This window comes from Heteronotia binoei, chromosome 1, assembly GCF_032191835.1.
Source record: "Heteronotia binoei isolate CCM8104 ecotype False Entrance Well chromosome 1, APGP_CSIRO_Hbin_v1, whole genome shotgun sequence".
NCBI classification, from domain to species: domain Eukaryota; kingdom Metazoa; phylum Chordata; class Lepidosauria; order Squamata; family Gekkonidae; genus Heteronotia; species Heteronotia binoei.
The window spans coordinates 246,782,975-246,803,638 of record NC_083223.1 but is presented as its reverse complement, the minus strand read 5'-3'; the positions used below and the strand labels follow the sequence as shown (position 1 = coordinate 246,803,638).

Sequence of the window (20,664 nt, the reverse complement as noted above, 5' to 3'; positions counted from 1 at the left end):
TGCTTCGGGCCCATCTGCGCATGCCTCGTTTCCTAGAGGAACTTCATCGCCCCTTCGCATAGAGCCACTCACTGTCAAAGCCAGTCAGCCAATCCACGATGCGCAAGGGCAGGAGTTCATCGTTCTGCCCTATCCCACAACAGGCCTCATTAAGGGCGCGTGCGTGTGCGGTCGACCGGGGGCGGGGAGGAGAGAGAGAGAAGGGCAAGGCCAGCCTTCATAACCTTCCTTTCGCTCTAACTGTGATTGGGCACGCCGCACGCCTCCTTCGTACGTACGTGTAACCACAAGCCTGCTCGCCTCACCGCTATACCGCCGCAATTTTTGACCGAGGACGACGTCGCTACGTGCGCGCCTCCCGGCCGATCACGTGGTACAGAATCCTAAATCCGCTTCCTCTCGCGAGTGGGAAGAGAAAGGGAGCGGCCGGCCGGCGTGCGCGCGCTCCCGCCCTCCCTCTTGCTCGCCCGGCCTTGGGGCGTACGTAAGCCCCGCCCTCCGCTCCGCTGTTCAGTCAGTCAGGCCTGGTGGCGCGGCCTGCCTGCGAGAGAGGGAGCAGGAGCGGGCGCGTTGCCTGAGGAGCGAGGCTGAGGGAAGGGCATGAAGCCGGGTTTAGCCACTGCCGCCTACCTCGACCCGTGAGGAGGCCCGGCTGAGGGCGCCGCCGCTCACTGCTTCTATCAGGCACCCTCCTCCCCTCTCTTCTTTTCTCTGCCTGCCACCCACCCACCGCCCAACTCAGCCGCCGCCTGGGCCGCCATTTTGTACCTCCCGTCCCCCCTCCCTTTGCCGGCCCGGCCTGCGTGGAGTGTCTCGTGCTGACAGGGGGGCTCGGAGAAACGGGAGGCGGCAGCGGCGGGGAGGCCTTTTGAGGCGGAGCCTGGCGAGGGAGGGGCGCACGGCGCGGGGGGGCCCCCATGGCGAAGAAAACCTACGACCTGCTCTTCAAGCTGCTACTGATCGGCGACTCGGGCGTCGGCAAGACTTGCGTGCTCTTCCGTTTCTCCGACGATGCCTTCAACACCACCTTCATCTCCACGATCGGTAAGGAAGGGCCTAACTCTTTGCTACCCCACTCCACTAAGCGGCCATGGACAAGGCGGTGGGAGTTAACCCCTTGGATTCTAATACGGCTGCTTACCCCTCTTTTCCAGCCAGTTTCCTGTTCCCTGCTCTTGTCCTTAGGACCCTCCTTCTTTGAGCGTTCCTCATGGTGGATACTTTCCTTTCCCACCACGGACATACCCAGCTTAGCACGCTATGAGCCAGAATGTTGTGAGAAAGGTCACTTTTATGTCTCCAAGGTGTCATCTCATTACAGTAATATATATTTTAGTGGGCAATGGCCAGTTATTGCTGTGGGATGCTGTGCACTGTTCCCCGTCTTCCCATCACAAGATAGACTTATTTTTTTCTGTGGGCTAATCTTCATTTCTCTCCTTCGCTCTATTTTTCTTTCCCATAATATCTTGTTTTCCTTTTCTTGATGAAGAAACTTAATTACTGTAAGATGCTTAAGCTTGTTGTGTATTGTATGGCTGTATTGGAATACTTGTTCTCCACCCTTGCTGAGAATAGCCACATCTGTCGTTGCTGCTCCACTGTAGGGACCTCTGCCAAACCCCTGCTGTTGGCCTACTTTGTGATGGTAATACAAAACATAGTTGCAGTTCTGTTGTGCTTGCTTGCTCTTGCTGATCTTCAGTGGACAAATGCCTGCTATACCTGTCAGTTCTGCTGATTAACAGCACCACACTGTTTCTTCTCTTTATGCTATCTCTTGACTTCTCAAACCTTAGGTCTATTGTGAATGCCTTTCTTTCTTTCTTAGAATATCTTTCTCCAGCATGTCACACCCTGTCATGTCATAATATGTGTATCTTTGGTGTGTTCATGGAGGGAATGTGTATGCAAACAGAAGAATAGCTGACCACTCACCACTTAGGCCAGTCCAGGATGCACAAGGGCAGGAGTTCATCACATCAAAAATTATGCAAAACTTATAACTTTGAGTACATTGATTGTTTCTGTTCTTCAGAATTGTGTTCAACAAGACCTTGTAGATTACAGAACAGGTTTGCAAAAAATAAGAAAAATTCAGGGTTCAATGCATGATTTCTTCTGGAGAATATCAAGTTTAGGAGGAGTTTTGCTTTTCTTTTAGGTTTTGTAGACTGACCTGACTGGAAATAGGGAGTGTGGAGGACATCAGAAACTGAGAAAAGAATATGTTGGAGAAAGTTGATGTCCGGATTGTGTTTTGTTATCTAATACTAACATATTTGACATTAAGCAAAGGTGACTTCAGCCATTTTTATGTCATCTTCATTAATTTCATGGCTGTGTATCCTATCTGTATATTTGTTCTCTCTTTCTCTTTTGTCGGAAGAAAAGATGAGTTCTGACTTGTCTAAGTTATGAAAATTCCTAGGTTGGTGGGTTTTGAAAGTATCTGAAGAAAACCTTAAGAGCCAAAACTTATCTTTTGAATGAAAACTGAGAGCATCAGTATGTTGAACGCAATGAGTAGCACAGTTTTTGCACTACAGTGTTGTTGTTCAGGCATCTGCATCTCTGACTTTGGACACCAGGTGAGAAGTGTGTTTCCTTAAGGCGTTCCTAGTCATTTTCTTTGCCTTGCCTCTAACACAGACACTTACAAGGTATTTTTTCCTATCAGAATACTTTTTTAGCAATTAAACAATATGAGTGTAATATCTCTCTCCTAATCTGCACGAGGAAGGTGGCAGGCAACTAAAGAATCAACGGTAGAAATTTAGTATCTGTAGGTCTTTCTACTGGATAACCCATATCTCTTAAAACAGGAGCTATTAAGTAAGAGGCTTCTCATTACTCTGTCCATTATACAAGAAAAAATTCCTTGGAGATCTCAAGTTACAATCAGAGGTTTGGTTTTATTATTTCCTGGCCAATGAAGCAGTTCCTCTTAGTCATTGATACTAATGTGCTGAGATCTCTCAACTGTATCAGCTAGTTGAACTGTTACATGATAGTAACTGATGCGCTTCAGTCCACATATTGTAATATACTGCCATTTGTGCTAGATTAAGCTCTGATCTGTACTTGCTGAATAGTGTGGCTAAACAGATGTTCTTCTGACCTATGTTGCTAGAGGAAGGAATGGGTCTTGTTATTCTGAATGACCTTGCCCAGGTCCTTCTGAATGTAAGACTCAAAAGAGACAGCATAGGAAAGCACAAAGTGTTAATGAACCCCAGACAATTCAATTTGATCTGGAAGTTTTTAATTGAAATTAAATTTACCATGGTCCTAATATCTCATGATTATTTAATTAACTGAAGCTCATTTTGTGAGATGCACAAAAGACGACATCTTTTCTTGTGCTGTGGAATTTAGTGCTACAGTTGCTTTACAGACAACTGGCTTTCCTGAATTGAACTGATGTCTTGCTTTCGCAGTCCTTCCTAGTTGCATTCTAATGTTTACTTAGAGGGTGCTCAGACTTATAAATAATCACTAGCCTGGTCACCTGTGGTGAAGAAGAATCCTCTTTGCACTTTGAGGTAGAGAAGCCTTGTACAAGTTTGTAAGTGTCTGTGTGGGCATGCAGGCTAGTATCTTTAGACTTATTTGCAAAGTTGGGAGTGGCTATTTATAGACTGCCAGTCTTCAGCAAACCTCTAAGGCATGTTATTTAAATACTGGAAGCCTCTGGTGTGACTACTATTGCAGACACCAGCAAAACCACACTGTTTCTGTAACTCCTGTAGAATAACTTCCCTGAAAGATAGTCAGCTAGAACTTCAAATATTAATCATTAAAAATTCTAGTATGGTTTGGTATTCTTTGTGTATTGGTAGGTGAGTTCAGGGCATCTTCCCCCCCTTGTACTGCCGCCTTCAAGTTTTCTTTTGTAGTCTTTAAACAAGTCCTGACAGATCTGCTGATTTCCAAGTGGAGCAAAATTTTACAAGTGCTTGCTTCATTTAACAAAATAGCAGTCTGAATACTTAGAGGTTTTGACACTGATCTGGTACAAGGATCAGATACATTTACTTCAGGGGACAATGGATTTCAAAATTAAGGGTGTTTTGACAATGTTGATATACTTTCTGACCAATAGTGTATAACATTTGGTTATTTTTAGTTGTGGCTCAGTTTCTCAAAAAATAAGTTACTGACTGGAGGGCAGATGAATTCAGTACCCTGGCTAGGGGTGCTATAAATATACTCCAATGCTAAAATCCCCAAGTCATCATAAGTGCCCTGAATAGAGCAAGGGTTCTATCTTCAAAGGCAAGCTGTGACATTTAAATTAGTCCAAGAAAGCACAGTAAATTAGAATACAAACCACTCTCAGCTTTTGTTTTAAATGTATTAGATTGGACTTGTGAGACTCTTTTCCTTTTCTGTTTTTCCCCTGTCTTCCATTACTCCTTGTCTGTTAGGTGATTAGTTTCAGCAACAGATGCCCTGTTTAGAAGTACTGGTGGTGCTTTTATGAAGAGTTGCCAGCGATCATTAGCCATGAAGTCTTCACATGCTTAGGAGTACTTGGATGTTAATTTCACATGGGCCAAAGACCTACTTGCTTGAGGTGACACCAATTAAACACACACAGATGTATCACCTGACTTCCTTGTCATTCAGAAATTACTTTAGGTAGTATAATGTGAATGTTTTGGGTTCACTGAACTGCTTGGGACTTTCTGCCCTTTATTATAACTACTGAATATACCACCTGTTCTAGAATTATGCATAATATGAAGTTGAGTGGCTTCATATATTTAGGTAACTGAAAAAATAACCGTGGATATTGAGACTTCTATATACTTTTCATCAGGGTGCTTATGTAAGGAAAACTGGGCTAAGAGAGAACCCAGCAATATAGGATAGTGGGGCCCAGTCATGAAAAATCTGAATCATTGATTTTCTGAATGCATGACTGTGAGGAACTATCCTGGAAGCTGTGTTCTTCATAGTAGGCTGAATACCTGTGAGGCTTGGGGCACTTTATTGCAAATGTTGTGAAACTGGTTGTACAAGAAGCTTCAGAAATAATAATTGTAGCCATAATTTTATTTCTGGCATTGAGCTGGGTGGTTTGGAATTAATGCATCCAAAATTTCCAAACAGCCTACTTCTGTCTTGGTAGCCACAGTCCTAACATCAGTCATTTCCTTTTCCCTTTCCTTTCCTACTAGATGGCTTTAAAATATTATTTTATTTGAAAAAATTGGACTTGAAAAAGGATATGTTCAAAAATACTTGCTTTTCCATGTATGGGGCTTCTGCTGGGTTCTGTTTTCCCACCTCAAAAGTGTTAGCTATAGCAAATCAATGCAAGGAGGGAATGAATAGAATACAGCAGGATTGGGAAGAAACAGCATCCCACTCTTATGTTTTGCTCTCCCACACTCTCCCCATCACTTCCCTGCTGCCTGTGAATCAGAATAAGACTATATTTTTGCTGTAGCAGTTAGAGGGAAGTGGCCCTGGACTCAGCATTCCTGCTTGAACAATCAAACTTCTTTCAGATAGCTAGTGCTTGTTCAAGCTCACCAACCTTCTCCTGTGTCTAACAAATTTTGACATTTTTCTCTAGCTTTCTAAAATTACTTCATGGACTTTACGGAATTATTTTTTCAATGGTAAAGACATCAAATGGATGTCTTAAAGGTAATGGAGATTTATGAATGAATAACATTCTACTAAAATCAGTACCTCTGGCAGGATTGTGCACTTTGCAGTGATCTGATGTCTTAGACAATTATTTTTTTCTACTTCATTTGTATGTAAACAATCAATTCCTTATAAACAGCAAGCAGTATGTGCTTTGTTGTGAGAAGAAAGCTGTAAACTGACTATTCACATGTCTCAATTTGTGTGTTTGTAAAATAAGGTTTAAGGAGGGGTGAAGGAGCCTATAGGCCTGGATGCTTCTGCTCAAAGTAGGAGGATAAGGAAACAAAGAATAGAGTAGTTGACAAGATAACAGAGTATCCTCTCTGAACACAATACAACTTGTATTTCACTGTTTGCTGCGAGTTTGGCTATCCCCTTTTAAAAATGAGCAGGTTATGGTGATTGTATGTCATCAAATTAGTCCCAGGACTGAGGTACATTGGGTTCCTCATTTTCTAGAATACTAAATGGAAAACAAATACTGTCCATCTTTCAGTTTTCATACGATTTATTGGATCACAGGTAATCAACGAAATGATGCCTTCTTGACTTGATGTCATGACAAAATAATTGTAGTTGGCAGAAATCAACATGGGGATTATCTTGCTAAAGGTTCATCAAGATGTCCATAAGAAACTTGCATGCATGTGATAATCAGAAATACATCACATTCTGGTTGCTGTCATAATATGCTTCTGTGAATTTCTTTCATAGTCTTTAAAAACCAGCAAAGTTAGGGGCCATCATGACTTACTGTAGGAATAGATTTATTAAGTACATGTCAAGTGAAGAAATACTTGCACTTTTAAAAGCTTTCAGAAATGTGTATTAACCATAGCTTTTGTTTGAGGAGAAGTCGGTTTCATGACTTGTCCTTCCCTGTCCCAAAGTCGTTAGTGCTAACACTGTTTTATGAGGACCATCCACAGTATCACACAACATGAGTAGAAGCTTTTGAGTTCCTGAGAACTCTTCAGCATGCTGGATGTTAAGAGCAAAAATAGGAGGGGAGAAGGGGATGTTTCATTGGCTGAGTACAAGTGTTCAGTTTTTAGCTTTTTTTAGAGGGGACACGGAGATATGTATACATGGTACTGTATACAAATCAGATAACCCTAGAAGCTCCTGGATAAAGAAGCAAAGGGAGTGTTTCTCTTTGAAATTGCAAAAAAAAGTCATTAAAATTATTGTCTATCCGTAATTTTATAAAGCTATACATAGCTCCCTCTCCAAGGTAAGTTGCTGCACTTAAGTTCCAACCTCTTCAGTCTGTCAGCATAGGAAACCAACTTCCCAGTCATTTTACTTGATCTCAGCAGCTTCTTCTCCCATTCTATAGCATATTCTTTTGCCCTGCCTATCGTCACAGACAGGACCTGAGATGGATAGTAATACAATTCTAAACAGTAATCTGTTAAGGTAATGAAAACAGGTAAGCCAAAGCCAACATCTTTCAACCTGTCTTAAAGAGCTCCATTTTAAGGCCTCACTGGAAGGCACCTGTCTTGCCCTGCCCTGGAAGGTGTTGCACATTATTGCAGCAGTAATAGAAAAAGCCCAGGCAGACTGTATTTGAAAAAGTGGAAGGATTCCTTGGAGACCCTGTTGTAAGGAGCACAGTTGCTGCATGAATTTATACACTGAGAGATAGTTGTTTTTTGTTATGAAAGCCTTTAGGTAAGCACCAGCACCTATTATATAAATAGGCAGCTAGTAAGAAGACTTCAGGACAGGTGTAATGTGGTTTTAAAGGGTGGCTGCTGATGACAAGTGAGCTGCCACATTTTGTACTACCTGGATCTTCCAGACCATTTTTATTGACAGCCCATGTATATTATATTACAGTAATCTAGCCACAAGGTTACTATAGCATGGATCAGTATAATCAGTTCAGATGTCTGCAGAAATGAGGACAACTTCCAAATTAAATGCAGCTACAAAAAAGCATTTTTTGCTATTATATTTACCTTCTTTTCTAACAGGAGCCCTGGGTCTAGAAGGAGTCCTTTAAGATTTTAACTGAATCTTTCAATGAAATTGCAAGCATCTTGTCAATCAGCATCATCTCAGTCTCATTTGGATTCAGTTTATTCTCCCTTAGCCATATGGCTACCACATTCAGGTTGTGGCTCCATACAGAGATTACTCTTCCAGTTGTTTAGAGCAGGTGATATGCTACTGTTAGCCATGTCCTGAGCCTGCTCCAGCGGGGAGGGCGGGATATAAATAAAACTTATTATTATTACTGGGTAGTATCAGCATATTGATGACACCATAAGGATTTGTATAGATCTGATTATGCATTTCCTATATGGAAGTATGCATTTCCTGCTGTTGCCCTTAGAGCATAGCCTATTAGAAAAGGTCTAGACCAATACTCCCTCTAAGCTGTGGAGCCTTGTGAGCAAAAATTCTACTTTGTGAGCCACTGGCATTAAAAATTGTGAGTTAACTGCATTAATTAGCTTGCTCTGGGCCATCCTTCATGAGCTAAGACAAAATGTGTGAGCTGGAAGCTAAAAAACTGTAAACTAGCTCATGCTAACTCAGCTTAGAGGGAACACTGGTCTAGACCTTTTGAAAAGTGCTCCATCAAGTTTTCTCCTCTTCCTAAATGTTTTAGAAGTATTCTACGATTAAAAATGCAGCCAGAAGAACTGATAGGAGGAGCACATATTTGCAATTTCTATCTAGATATGAAGATAATCTACCACTACTACTGAAGTCATCTGTCCTGAAGGCAGGTCTTAAGCTTGAATGAAAACGGTCAAGGGCAGATGTGTCATCCATGTAAATATGGAGTTCTGCTATTGCCTGTTCAGTATCTTTTCCCAGAAAAGGCAAACTTGACACAAATGAGTAATTACCTAATACCTGCTTATCTGCTGGAAGTTTTTTTTTTTAAATAAAGGTCTGAAAATTGCCTCTTTCAGGGACCTTAAAAAAGCAGTTCTAATAAAGAGGCACTCACAGTTTTCTGGATTAGAGTTCTTGTTAACCTTTCCATAAGATCTTAAAAGCTGTTGAGCAGGGGTCTGGACTGCAGGTGGTACCTTTCATACAACCTGAAATCTAATTGACATCACTCGGGGAAATTAAATTGACCCAACAAAAGCTACATGGTACTAAAGACACCTCAAGCAATCTGTTCACAAATAAGAAGGTATTCTCCCCACATGCTTCAGGATGGGCAGGAGATTAAAAGGTCCTACCATTCTGCCCATTATAATACCAGGCCAAAGTTGTTTGAGATTGAAACACTAGCACTGTTGATGGTATTCTAAGTATTGATGGGCCATGTTTATATTATGCTGTTTTCTTTCTTGTTGCTTTATTAATCTCTTCCCAATATTAAATAGATTATATGCAGGATTATTTTTCCTCACATTGCATTTCATTTGCCATTGTATTTCCCATTCACTCAGTTTGAAGTGAACATTTTGGAGCATTTTCGAACTTTGCTTGGATTTCACCTTCCTGAATTGTTTGATGCCATCAGTAAAGCTGTTTTGATAATTTCCTGACTCCAAATTACTTTTGAATGTTAAATAAGCTTCTTTCCCCTAACTGACCCCTGTGTGACTCTACTGTTTACTTTCTTCTGACTACTTTGGTTCCTAGTTTTCCGGCTGTTTATCCCTAAGAGGACCTGCCCATGTTTATCCCATGACTAGTGTATTTGTTTAAGAGCCTTTCCTGAGGCTCTTTGCCAAAAACTTCTTGGAAATCCAAAGATAAATTTAACTCCAGGATGGTTACTATAAACTTAAACAACACTACAAGCTACTAAAAATGACACTTCGATGTAGCATAAACCTTTGTCTAATCCTATAGTGTTTCTTTTCTCAGATTGTAGTCCATGGGTTTCTCTCAGATTGTAGTCATTGGTGTAAACATTACCATTTTGTTAAAATAAAAAGCTGAATTATGGATATATGCACTTTCCAAGAAATCATAGTGCAGTACGGTCAGTGCAGCATACTTTGTGCTGTAAGAATAAAGCTTTAGATGGTGTTCTTTATGGTACTGAGTTGTGAGGCTCCCTGTGAATGAAAGTTTTCTGTAGTGTTCAAACTGTAACTGGAATGTTAAACTTCCCTAGATCCAGGTATTCTGTACTATTTTCTGAATACTATGGGATATCCTGAGCATCTCTGAGCAAGAGCAGAAGAAAGGATGTATTCATGGCCTCTCAAGTAAACACTAGGCTTGCTTTTTCTGATATAATTTGTGATGCCCCCTTGAAGCCATGTGCACAGAAGATTTCAGTGTACTCAGATATTTGAGTTTGAGTTTCATGCATTTCTCATCACATTAAAACCTGTGCAGGTTCACTTATAAGAAGACTTCTTTCTTTACCTGTGCTTGCTTGCTTGCTGTATTTATTTCCTTTTGTTTATATCCTGCCCTTCCCACAAGTGGGCTCAGGATGGGTCACAACAATAAATTACAGAATGAAAGCTGAAATATGACCAGAATTGACTGACTGGAAAAATAAACTAAGTGACATATGATAACAGCAAAGCTAACATCTTACTTGCATAATAGACCAGAATCTGAATTTTAAGAAAACTGGAATGTATTTTTTGCATATAACTGATCAAAATTAGGCTGCAAAGCTTTAGAGGCTAAAATAATAAAATTATAAAGTTCAAAAGGATTAAGAGACAGAATTGAGTAATATATGCTCAAAATGTTTATGCTTACAATGACTTAACATCAGAAATGTTAGGAATGTAAATGTACTTGTATGTAGACCAAATCAAAATCAAAAGTATATAAGTAATCTGCACTTGACGATGTAAGATCTGTTTAACAATTTTATAGATAGAAAAATGTTATTAGTTGCAATTTATTAGATAACATTGATGGCTTCTCTCACTTATTGATTTTTATGCTCTTGTTGGCCAAAATATAAACGAACCATTGTGGTATTTCTGTCTTATCTTGCCTTTCCCAATGTTTATTTCTATAAAATATATACCAACAATATAGTAGAATGCTAAAACAAGTAGAAATAGATATCAGCATAATTAAAACAGTTTAAAAGGGTAGGCATTGTACACATTCAGGAACGTAATTGATTCAGGCTCAGAAAAATACGTTTGAGGACTTTCAGTTTTTCCAGTGAGAAAATTTGGAGGGAAATTTCTGTGAAGTAAACTCTCTCTTTTGAAATGAGTGAATTACTTTTTACAACAGTGTCTTACTCAGAATGTATAGTGTGGAAATTTTATGTAGGATGATCTGCAGCATTGGCTTCTGCTAATCCCTTTGTGTATGGTAGAGTTCAACCATATTCTTTAAAATGTTTTTAAAAATACGAAAAATTCTGATGACTATTAATATGCTGTAAAGAGTTTAGTGATTTCAGTATTCTTTGATATCCAGATATACTCCTGATCCTACTGTGACCATATAGGCTTGTTTTCTAATTTCAACTTTTATTTTTTCCTTACCTTTCAGATGGCAGAAATACATATGCTAAGATTGTATAGGGAGCAGCAGTTCCCAGCAATGCCAATTAGTGCAATTGTATATGCTAAATAAGTTATAAATTATGCATTTTACATTGCTAAAGCAGCAAAATGTTAAATTTGATAGGAAAGCAAGTATTGCATTTTTGAATTCACCCCAGATTTTCACACATCCTCCCATTGAAATCTGCCTCCGATCCTGAGGACTGGAAGGTAGCAAATGTCACCCCTATCTTTAAAAAGAGTTCCAGAGGAGATCCGGGAAACTACAGGCCAGTCAGTCTGACTTCAATACCGGGAAAGTTGGTAGAAACCATTATCAAGGGCAGAATGAGTAGAAGAAGAAGATATTGGATTTATATCCCGCCCTCCACTCCGAAGAGTCTCAGAGCGGCTTACAATCTCCTTTACCTTCCTCCCCCACAACAGACACCCTGTGAGGTGGGTGGGGCTGGAGAGGGCTCTCACAGCAGCTGCCCTTTCAAGGACAACCTCTGCCAGAGCTATGGCTGACCTAAGGCCATTCCAGCAGGTGCAAGTGGAGGAGTGGGGAATCAAACCCGTTTCTCCCAGATAAGAGTCCACACACTTAACCACTACACCAAACTGGCACATTGATGAACACAAGTTATTGAGGAAGACTCAGCATGGGTTCTGTAAGGGAAGATCTTGCCTCATTAACCTGTTACAGTTCTTTGAGGGGGTGAACAAACATGTGGACAAAGGGGACCCAATAGATGTTGTTTACCTTGACTTCCAGAAAGCTTTTGATAAAGTTCCTTATCAAAGGCTCCTTAATAAGCTCGAGAGTCATGGAGTAAAAGGACAAGTCCTCTTGTGGATCAAAAACTGGCTAATTAATAGGAAGCAGAGATTGAGTATAAATGAGCAGTCTTCGCAGTGGAGGACGGTAAACTGTGAGGTGCCGCAGGGCTCAGTACTGGGTCCCATGCTCTTTAACTTGTTCATTAATGATTTGGAGTTGGGAGAAAGCAGTGAAGTGGCCAAGTTTGCAGATGTCACTAAATTGTTCAGGGTGGTGAAAACCACAGACGATTGTGAGGCACTCCAAAAGGATCTGTTGAGGCTGGGTGAGTGGGCGTCAACGTGGCAGATGAGGTTCAATGTAGCCAAGTGCAAAGTAATGCACATTGGGGCCAAAAATCCCAGCTACAAATATAAGTTGATGGGGTGTGAACTGGCAGAGACTGACCAAGAGAGAGATCTTGGGGTCGTGGTAGATAACTCACTGAAAATATAAAGACTGTGTGCGATTGCAATAAAAAAAGGCCAACGCCATGCTGGGAATTATTAGGAAGGGATTTGAAAACAAAACAGCCAGTATCATAATGCCCCTGTATAAATCCATGATGCGGTCTCATTTGGAACACTGTGTACAATTTTGGTCACCACACCTCAAAAAAGGATATTATAGTACAGGAAAAAGTACAGAAAAGGGCAACTAGAATGATTAAAGGTTTGGAACACTTTCCGTATGAAGAAAGGTTAAAACGCTTGGGGCTCTTTAGCTTGGAGAAACGTCGACTGCGGGGTGACATGATAGAGGTTTACAAGATTATGCATGGGATGGAGAAAGTAGAGAAAGAAGTATTTTTCTCTTTTCTCACAATGCAAGAACTCGTGAGCATTCAATGAAATTGCTGAGCAGTTGGGTTAGAACGGATAAAAGGAAGTACTTCTTCACCCAAAGGGTGATTAACGTGGAATTCACTGCCACAGGAAGTGATGGCGGCTACAAGCATAGCCAGCTTCAAGAGGGGATTGGATAAAAGTATGGAGCAGAGGTCCATCAGTGGCTATTAGCCACAGTATATTATGGGAACTCTCTGGGGCAGTGATGCTCTGTATTCTTGGTGCTTGGGGGGAGGCAAAGTAGAAGGGCTTCTAGATCCACTTGTGAACCTTCTAATGGCACTTGGGATTTTTTGCCGCTGTGTGACACAGACTGGATGAGCCATTGGCCTGATCCAACATGGCTTCTCTTATTTTCTTATAAAATAGAGAATCATGAGTTCATAATCTTCAGAAACATGGCATCTCTGATTCCAGACAATGACATGGCTCTACCTGATCTTGTGTCCATTGTTTTGGCAATTTGATGGAAGGGTGAGGTGGACTGTTCTGTTCCTTTTGTTGATCAGGCTGAAATTAAGTTGCTCTCTCAAAGGATTCATACTCTCAAAGATTCATAGCAGTAGGGTGTGATCTGGTTTGTTTGTTGTTGTTTTTTAAAAAAGCTTTGCTTCCCTTTCACATGTTGAGATTCTGATCTGTAGGCTAAATATGGCTTTGGATCCAGCTCTTTAATATTTAAGTGACAAGGGATCAAAAATCAACATATACTAATCATGTAAAATATGAAACTTTAAAACTAGTAATAAAAAACCCCATTCATATCTAACTGACAAGTGGTGTTGCTTAATGTTGTAATCAAAGCATACCAAGATCAGAACTAAATATATTCTATTTGTACAAAGTTACAGGTTTTCTAGTTCTTCCTGCTATGGTGGCATTGATTCCATAGTATCCCTTGCTTTAACTGGATATGTCAAGCCCCTCCATTCATGGAAACTGATAAGCCATTACTTGTGGACATTGCTTTCATACCTTAGTAAAAGTCTTGTGATGAGAACATGGGAATCATGTTCTGGCAAACGTAAGTAATATAGCAGCTTCTCTCTTTTCAGGGGTGGAGTTTCTGGAGTTACATTGCTGTGATCTTTCCTGGAATAAGGAATTAGCTTTTACCTATAAATCCACAAATAAAATATCATGGGCATAAGAATGTAAGAATTGGCCTGATCCAGGCAGAGACTGAATGTTGTCTAATCTGTATCCTGTTTTCAGTAGGACCTAGTCAGATTCTCTTGAAGCTTACAAGCAGCAGCATCATGGTGATGGCTATCTCCTATCTTCCTTCATTTAGTAAAAAAAAGTGAAATGACCTCAAATTATGGAGCCCTGCACTTAAAGCTATCTTGGCTAGTATGTCTAAATGGCTTTCAGGGGTGTCAAAAGTCTGTCCCGTGGGCCTAATCCAGCAACTGGCTATCGCTTGCTTCCTTCAGTCGCCATTTTTTATTTCTCCCTAATGAGGCACAGTACTGTAGATGGTCTAACCAATGCATGGAGCAATTTATGTACAGAAGCTCATAATGCCAAGCCATTTCATGTTTTTCTCGGGTATTAGGCTCAAAGCATTGAAAATGAGAGATTCTGTGATGAATGTCAATAAATCAAAAGTAGGTTTGCAACTTACAGATGCACTTTAACAGCATACTCGGGATTGCTGCAGTACAGGGATTGTCCCCAGTTTTTGATGCAATAATTCAGAGCAAGAGATGTCAGTTATCGGAGAGTTGTTGAATAAAATATTGCAAGTGTGCTAATGTTTTAAGTATGCTTTATTTAAGTGAAAAATGTTTAATTGTGTTTGTCTGTTCCCTTTATAAAGTTTATATCTGTGCTACCTGGCATCACATTTTATCACATGCATGGTCCTGCCTGACAACCCTCATAACAAATTAGTTCGAAACCCTTGGTTTATAAAGTCTGAATTCAATCACGGCGGAAGCTGTGTTGGTAGCTGGCTCCAGGTTGACTCAGCCTTCCATCCTTCCAAGGTCGGTAAAATGAGTACCCAGCTTGTTGGGGGGAAAGTGTAGATGACTGGGGAAGGCAATGGCAAACCACCCCGTAAAAAAGTCTGCCGTAAAATGTGATGCGACATCACCCCATAGTCGAAAACGACTGGTGCTTGCACAGGGGACTACCTTTACCTTTTTACTTCAATAATAATAATCACTATTCCTCTTAGTGGCCCCTTTTAGACACCCTTTGTAGTCATTTTAGTAGAAGGTTTCTAATACATTTTTTGTGTCATTTCAGATACAACTGTTTTAGCAACTGGCTGCTAACAGGATTTAACTGGCAACTGGCTGCTAACAGGATTTAATTTACCTATTCATAGAAAGCTGCTTGCATCCCATTGGCAAAGCGGTGCTGAGCCATTTTTTGAGGGAAACTGCTTTCTTCCTTTTTCAACAAACAAGCCTTTATTGGCATATATCAGATTATAAATAAGGCAAAAAAGAGATACAGAAATAACAATATAAACCGGTCATATACAGCTATACATTGGACAATTGATCCTTGATTACCATACTAAAGAATAAAGCAACCTTTTCAGTTATTTCAGCTGACAAATCATTCAGAAGCTGGCATACCTTTGCAGCATCTGAGCAACTTGTCATATTGGGCAGAATTGGGTCTAGAAACCTAAGGTGTATAGTATCATATTGGGAGCAGTAAAGAAGAATATGGGACAATGAATCAACTTGTTTTAAGTTGCATGTACAAAGTTTTAATGAGAGTGGGATTTTTTTATATCTACCATATGTAACTGCTGATTGGATAGTATTACATCTGGCAAGAGTAAATGCTCTGTGCAATCGTGGAACATGGAGAGTAAAAAGGCAGATGACCAATAATTGGGGAAATTCCAAAATTCAAAGGGGAGCAAGATTTATTTGCAGCACTGATTAGATCATATGCATTTGTAAAAGGGAGCATGTAGAGAGAATCCATAGATAAATCTAAGGTGGATATTTTCTTCTCTATGCAGGCAAACATTTGGATGAGGAGGATTCAGACAGCATTTGGAATTGATAGCTCTCACAGTCAGTAGAATAGTGCACATGTAGCCAATATTTGATATATATAAGCCATGCTCTTGTTTCTAACATACTGAGGCCTGATTCTAGACAAAGAGTGGCATATGGGACACAGAGTGGTAGACCAATGATTCTCCCTCTGAGTTGGAGGCCACCTTGGGTGCTTTCCACCATCTTGTCAGGGAGGCAAGAAATAGAATAATTCTTCTTCCTCTTCCTTGACCCTGGAGCACCTAGATCTCCTCAGTTTCTTTCCTGCCTCTAGAGGGGGAGCAACTAGCTAGTTTAGCTCCTAGAAGATAGGAAGCAATTTTAATCCTATTCTTTATTCCTAATTTAATTCTTCCTTTTTTCCAACCTTACTCCTCTGTCTAACAATCTTCTTAAGTTCCAGTCTGTTACACTGAGCTACTTTCATTTTCCATCTGCCTTCACACCTCCACAGTAGTTGGGAGAGCGGCGTGACTGACTTTTTTTTCCCCCTCTTGCCTTCATTTGCGGAGTGCGGCAAAGAGCAGCGGATGGAAAATTTCAGGGATGAGTTCCTAGAAGACGCGTCCTCTGTAAATCCTCGCACTGAGGCTGTGGGAGTAGACCCTGGGACTGGCATGTCTTCCCAGCTTGCTGCGGTTCCCAGCAACATTACCCGTTTTAGTGACTTTAGTCACCGCGGGCTGAAACGTCCAGGGGCTTCAATGGAAGGGCTTGAAGTTCCTCCCCACCAGAGGCTCGCATCTGACGGCAGCCATTTTCAAGGAGGATTTTTGGCACGCGTTTCGCCAGACAGGCGCCAGGAATCTTATGCTTTGCCCCTTGGGATGGTTACCAATCTCCTGGCGGGAGACAATACAGGAGGCCAACCCCTATCGGATCACGCCTCCACAGTCGAACCAGCCCTAATACAACAAAGTGGTAAAGTACTGTACCATAAAGGGCCATTTTCTATTGAATTTATGACTGTGCTCCAGCAAACAATTAGAGCAGAAATGTTAATGCCTGTCAATCAGGGGCTATGGGCATGGGGTCAGTGGGATCCAGATCTCCTTCCCCTCCTTCCGCCTCCTCAAGGTGCCCTGAGAAAAATCTTTCCAGAGAGCGCAACTGGCCAACTAAGGCAGCCAGAAAAGAGATCTCTAACTCTAGATTGTTATAGGAAGATTCAGAGGAGAATCAGTTGGATTTGGAGTCACAATCCAAAGCTCAAGAGAGTTTTATTTCAGATGAGGAGGTGGAGGATGTCTGTGTCCCAGAGCAGTCAGTTCGCTGCTTTAAAGCTGATGACTATCAGTATTTGTTAACCAGGGTCATGACAGCACTGGCGCTCCAAGATTCTGCCTCTGGGGAGGAGAAATCCCAGTACCGATACCAATCCCAGGAATAAAACTACTGGGGATAGGGAGTTTTTCCCAGGCTCACACACCACTACCAAGGTTTTCCCTTTTCCACAATTCTTTGAGAGACAATTAAAAGCTGAATGGGGAAAACCTAACTCTAATAGGCAGTTTCCTGCCTTTGTAAAAAAGTTATATGATTTGCCTGTTTTTGCAAACGAAATGTTGCAGGTTCCAGTAGTGGACGCACCAGTGACGGCTCTTCAAAATCCGGGTTTGGTGTCAGAAGACGGGCACAGTTCCATTAGAGACAATTGGGACAAGAAAATTGACCTAGCCTTAAAAAGATCACACGAGGCGGTAACTATGGCAATTAAGGCATGTACTGCATCATCTATTGTATCTAGAGCAGCCATAGTCTGGGCTAGGAGACTTTCTCAATTGCTACCCGAAAATAATAAGAAATTGATGGAGGGCACCACCAGACTACTTAAAGCAGCAGAGTTCACGGCTTCTCTAGATGCCCTCACCTTCTGTTCCAGAGGTCTGGCGTCAGGGGCAGTAGCCAGAAGAGGCATCTGGCTTAGAGCATGGCCTGCAGACAACCATTCCAAACAAATCGTGATATCGTATCCATTTCAAGGAGAAAAACTCTTTGGTAGTGCCTTAGATAAGATCTTAGTGGAAACCAAAGACAAAAAGAAAGCCATTCGCAGAACTGACAGAACAAGCTTCTATTCTCAATCCTTTTGTTCCTCATACACATTGGCCAGATCAAGACCCTATGCAGATAAGAAGAGATCATCCTGGAACCAACCAAGACAACCCTTCAGAAAAGGGTTTGATAATCCTAGATTCAACAAGCAGAATTCAGAGCGTAGAGACAAGCAGGACCGGGAGCCAAAATTCAACAAGGTGTGACTGGACTTCAACTCTGGTAGGGGGAAGACTTCAATATTTTCAAGATGCTTGGGAGGCTTCCCAAACAGATTGCTGGACATTAGAAATCGTATCATGCGGATATGCAATAGAATTCAAAAGCATTCCACCGGAATGTTTTCTGGTGTCCCTGATCTGGAAGAACTCTACAAAAAGATCTATAATGAACAAGGCCATCACACATCTCTTAGAGATCAGTGCCATAGAATACGTTCCAAAAGATTAGAGGGGTCGAGGTGTTTATTCAGTATTCTTCATGGTTCCCAAGAAAAACGGGGACTGGAGAGCAATACTCGATCTGAAGTTTCTCAACAGATTCATTCATCTACGACACTTTTGTATGGAGATCCTGAAGTCAATCAGAGAGGTCTTACAACCAGGAGAGTTCCTCACCTCACTGGATCTCACGGAAGCTTATTTGCACATTCCGATCCAGCTATCTCATCGCTGGTTCCTTCGGTTCTGTGTGGGGAACAGACACTTTCAATTCAGAACGCTTCCCTTCGGTCTAGCCACGGCCTCCAGGGTATTCACGAAGGTGATGATAAATGTTGTGGCACATCTCAGACAACAGGGGATGCATGTTCATCCATACCTAGACAACCTTCTGATCAGATCAGCGTCCAACCGGAAAGTTCTGTCAAATGTCCAAGCAACTATGCAGTGTCTACAGGAACACGGCTTTCTTATAAATATAGCCAAGAGCTCTCTAGAACCAACACAAAGGTTGGAACACTTGGGGATGATTATAGATACACGAAAGAACTCTTATCTTTCTTCCAAATGACAAGATACAGAAAACCAAGCAACTCGTGAATTTAGTCATTCGGAACACTCACACTCCATTATTGACTTTAGCCAAATTGATGGGTTTGCTCATCTCAAACATAGATGCAGTTCAGTGGGGCAGATTACATACGAGACTGTTACAAAGGTTAAGCCGCCCTTACCAGTACCGGATCATGACAAAACAGAATCCACAGATCAAGGTCACATTAGAGGTCAAGAAATCTCTGATGTGGTGGTCCCAGGGATTCCCATCTGCGACAAGGGAGAGTTTACTATCTTCCCAGAGAGATGCAGCTGTTCACAGATGCCAGTCTGTTAGGTTGGGGAGCAACGCTCGACAACATACCAACGCAGGGTCGATGGTTACCATCAGAAACCCAACTGCCGATCAGTGTATTGGAACTACGAGCAATATGCATAGCCCTGTTATTCTTCACCGATCAGGTACAGAAACAGCATGTATTAGTAAGAACAGACAATGTGGCTGCAAAGTCCTACCTGAACCATCACGGGGGCTCGAGGTCGTCAGCTCTGTCCAGGGAAGCAAAGACATTATTCAGCTGGGCAGAACACTACCTTCTTTCCATCAGGGCAGAACACATCAAGGGCATTGCCATTGTTCAAGCAGATTGGCTCAGCTGAACGACCATACAACCAGGGGAATAGAGATTAAATACGTCAGTATTCCAGCAGATAGTCGAACAGTTTGGTCAACCTATAATGGACCTGTTTGCTTCTCACGACAACCACCAGGTAACAACCTTTTGCACCAGATTTTTTCACCCTGCTGCGGCAGCGGTGGACGCACTGACAGTGAGTTAGCCTCAGGGCCTACTGTATGCCTTCCCCCCGATTCCGGTGTTATCAAGGTTTCTTCGACAGATACAACATCAGAAAGCATGGGTCATATTAGTAGCCCTGTGGTGGCCACGACGCCCATGGTTCTCATCTATCCAAAGGCTATCAACCACTCAACCTCTCTGGCTAGAAATCGTTCCAGACATGTTGACGCAGGGTCCAATTTGGCATCCACATCCAGATTGGCTGCAATTGACCGTGTGGAAATTGAACGGTCTACATTCCTGAAGTTAGGTTATTCTTCAGAGATCACTGCAACATTGGCCTCCAGAAAGAAGTCCACCATTAGAATTTACAATACCACTTGGAAAGGTTTTCATAGATGGTGTCGCAGAATAGCAATAGATCCACTAAATCCATCAATTCAAGACATATTGGAATTCCTACAAAATGGATTACAATCTGGATTGAAACCAGCCACCTTACAGAGACAGGTAGCAGCACTATCTTCCGTATTGGGACTGATACAAGGTAAAGATCCCTCCAAGCACACACATGTACAGAGGTTCTTAAGGGGAGCCACCCTCAAGTGCCCTCCACAGACTCATAGGTTTCCGATGTGGCATCTACACACTGTCTTGTCCGCACTCACTAAAACACCCTTTGAGCCTATTCAAGGCATTTCTCTAAGATGTTTACGCTTAAAGACAATCTTAATAGCTATCACTTCAGCAAGAAGGGTGTCGGAGATCAATGCACTGTCTGTAAAGAAAGAACTTTGTATTTTTCACAAATACAAAGTAGTTCTTCGTATAGATCCTACTTTTCAACCCAAGATTGTGTCAAAATTTCACAAGTCTCAAGAACTTCACTTGTCATCATTTTGTCCAGATCCTAAACATCCTAGGGAGCAAAGTGGCATAACTTAGATGTCAGACGCTGTCTAAAAGCATATTTAATCAGGACTGA

The 20,664-nt window shown here is 41.6% G+C and overlaps 1 protein-coding gene across 1 annotated transcript in view; it reads left to right on the top strand.

The window, feature by feature from the left end:
- Window positions 1-325: 325 nt before the first annotated feature.
- Window positions 326-20,664, top strand: part of RAB10 (RAB10, member RAS oncogene family) — a 49,617-nt gene continuing 29,278 nt past the window's right edge. The window contains exon 1 of the mRNA XM_060250690.1: window positions 326-1,044. Coding sequence (XP_060106673.1) covers window positions 918-1,044 — 127 coding nt within the window. The 5' untranslated portion in view covers window positions 326-917. The remainder of the gene's footprint in view (window positions 1,045-20,664) is intronic.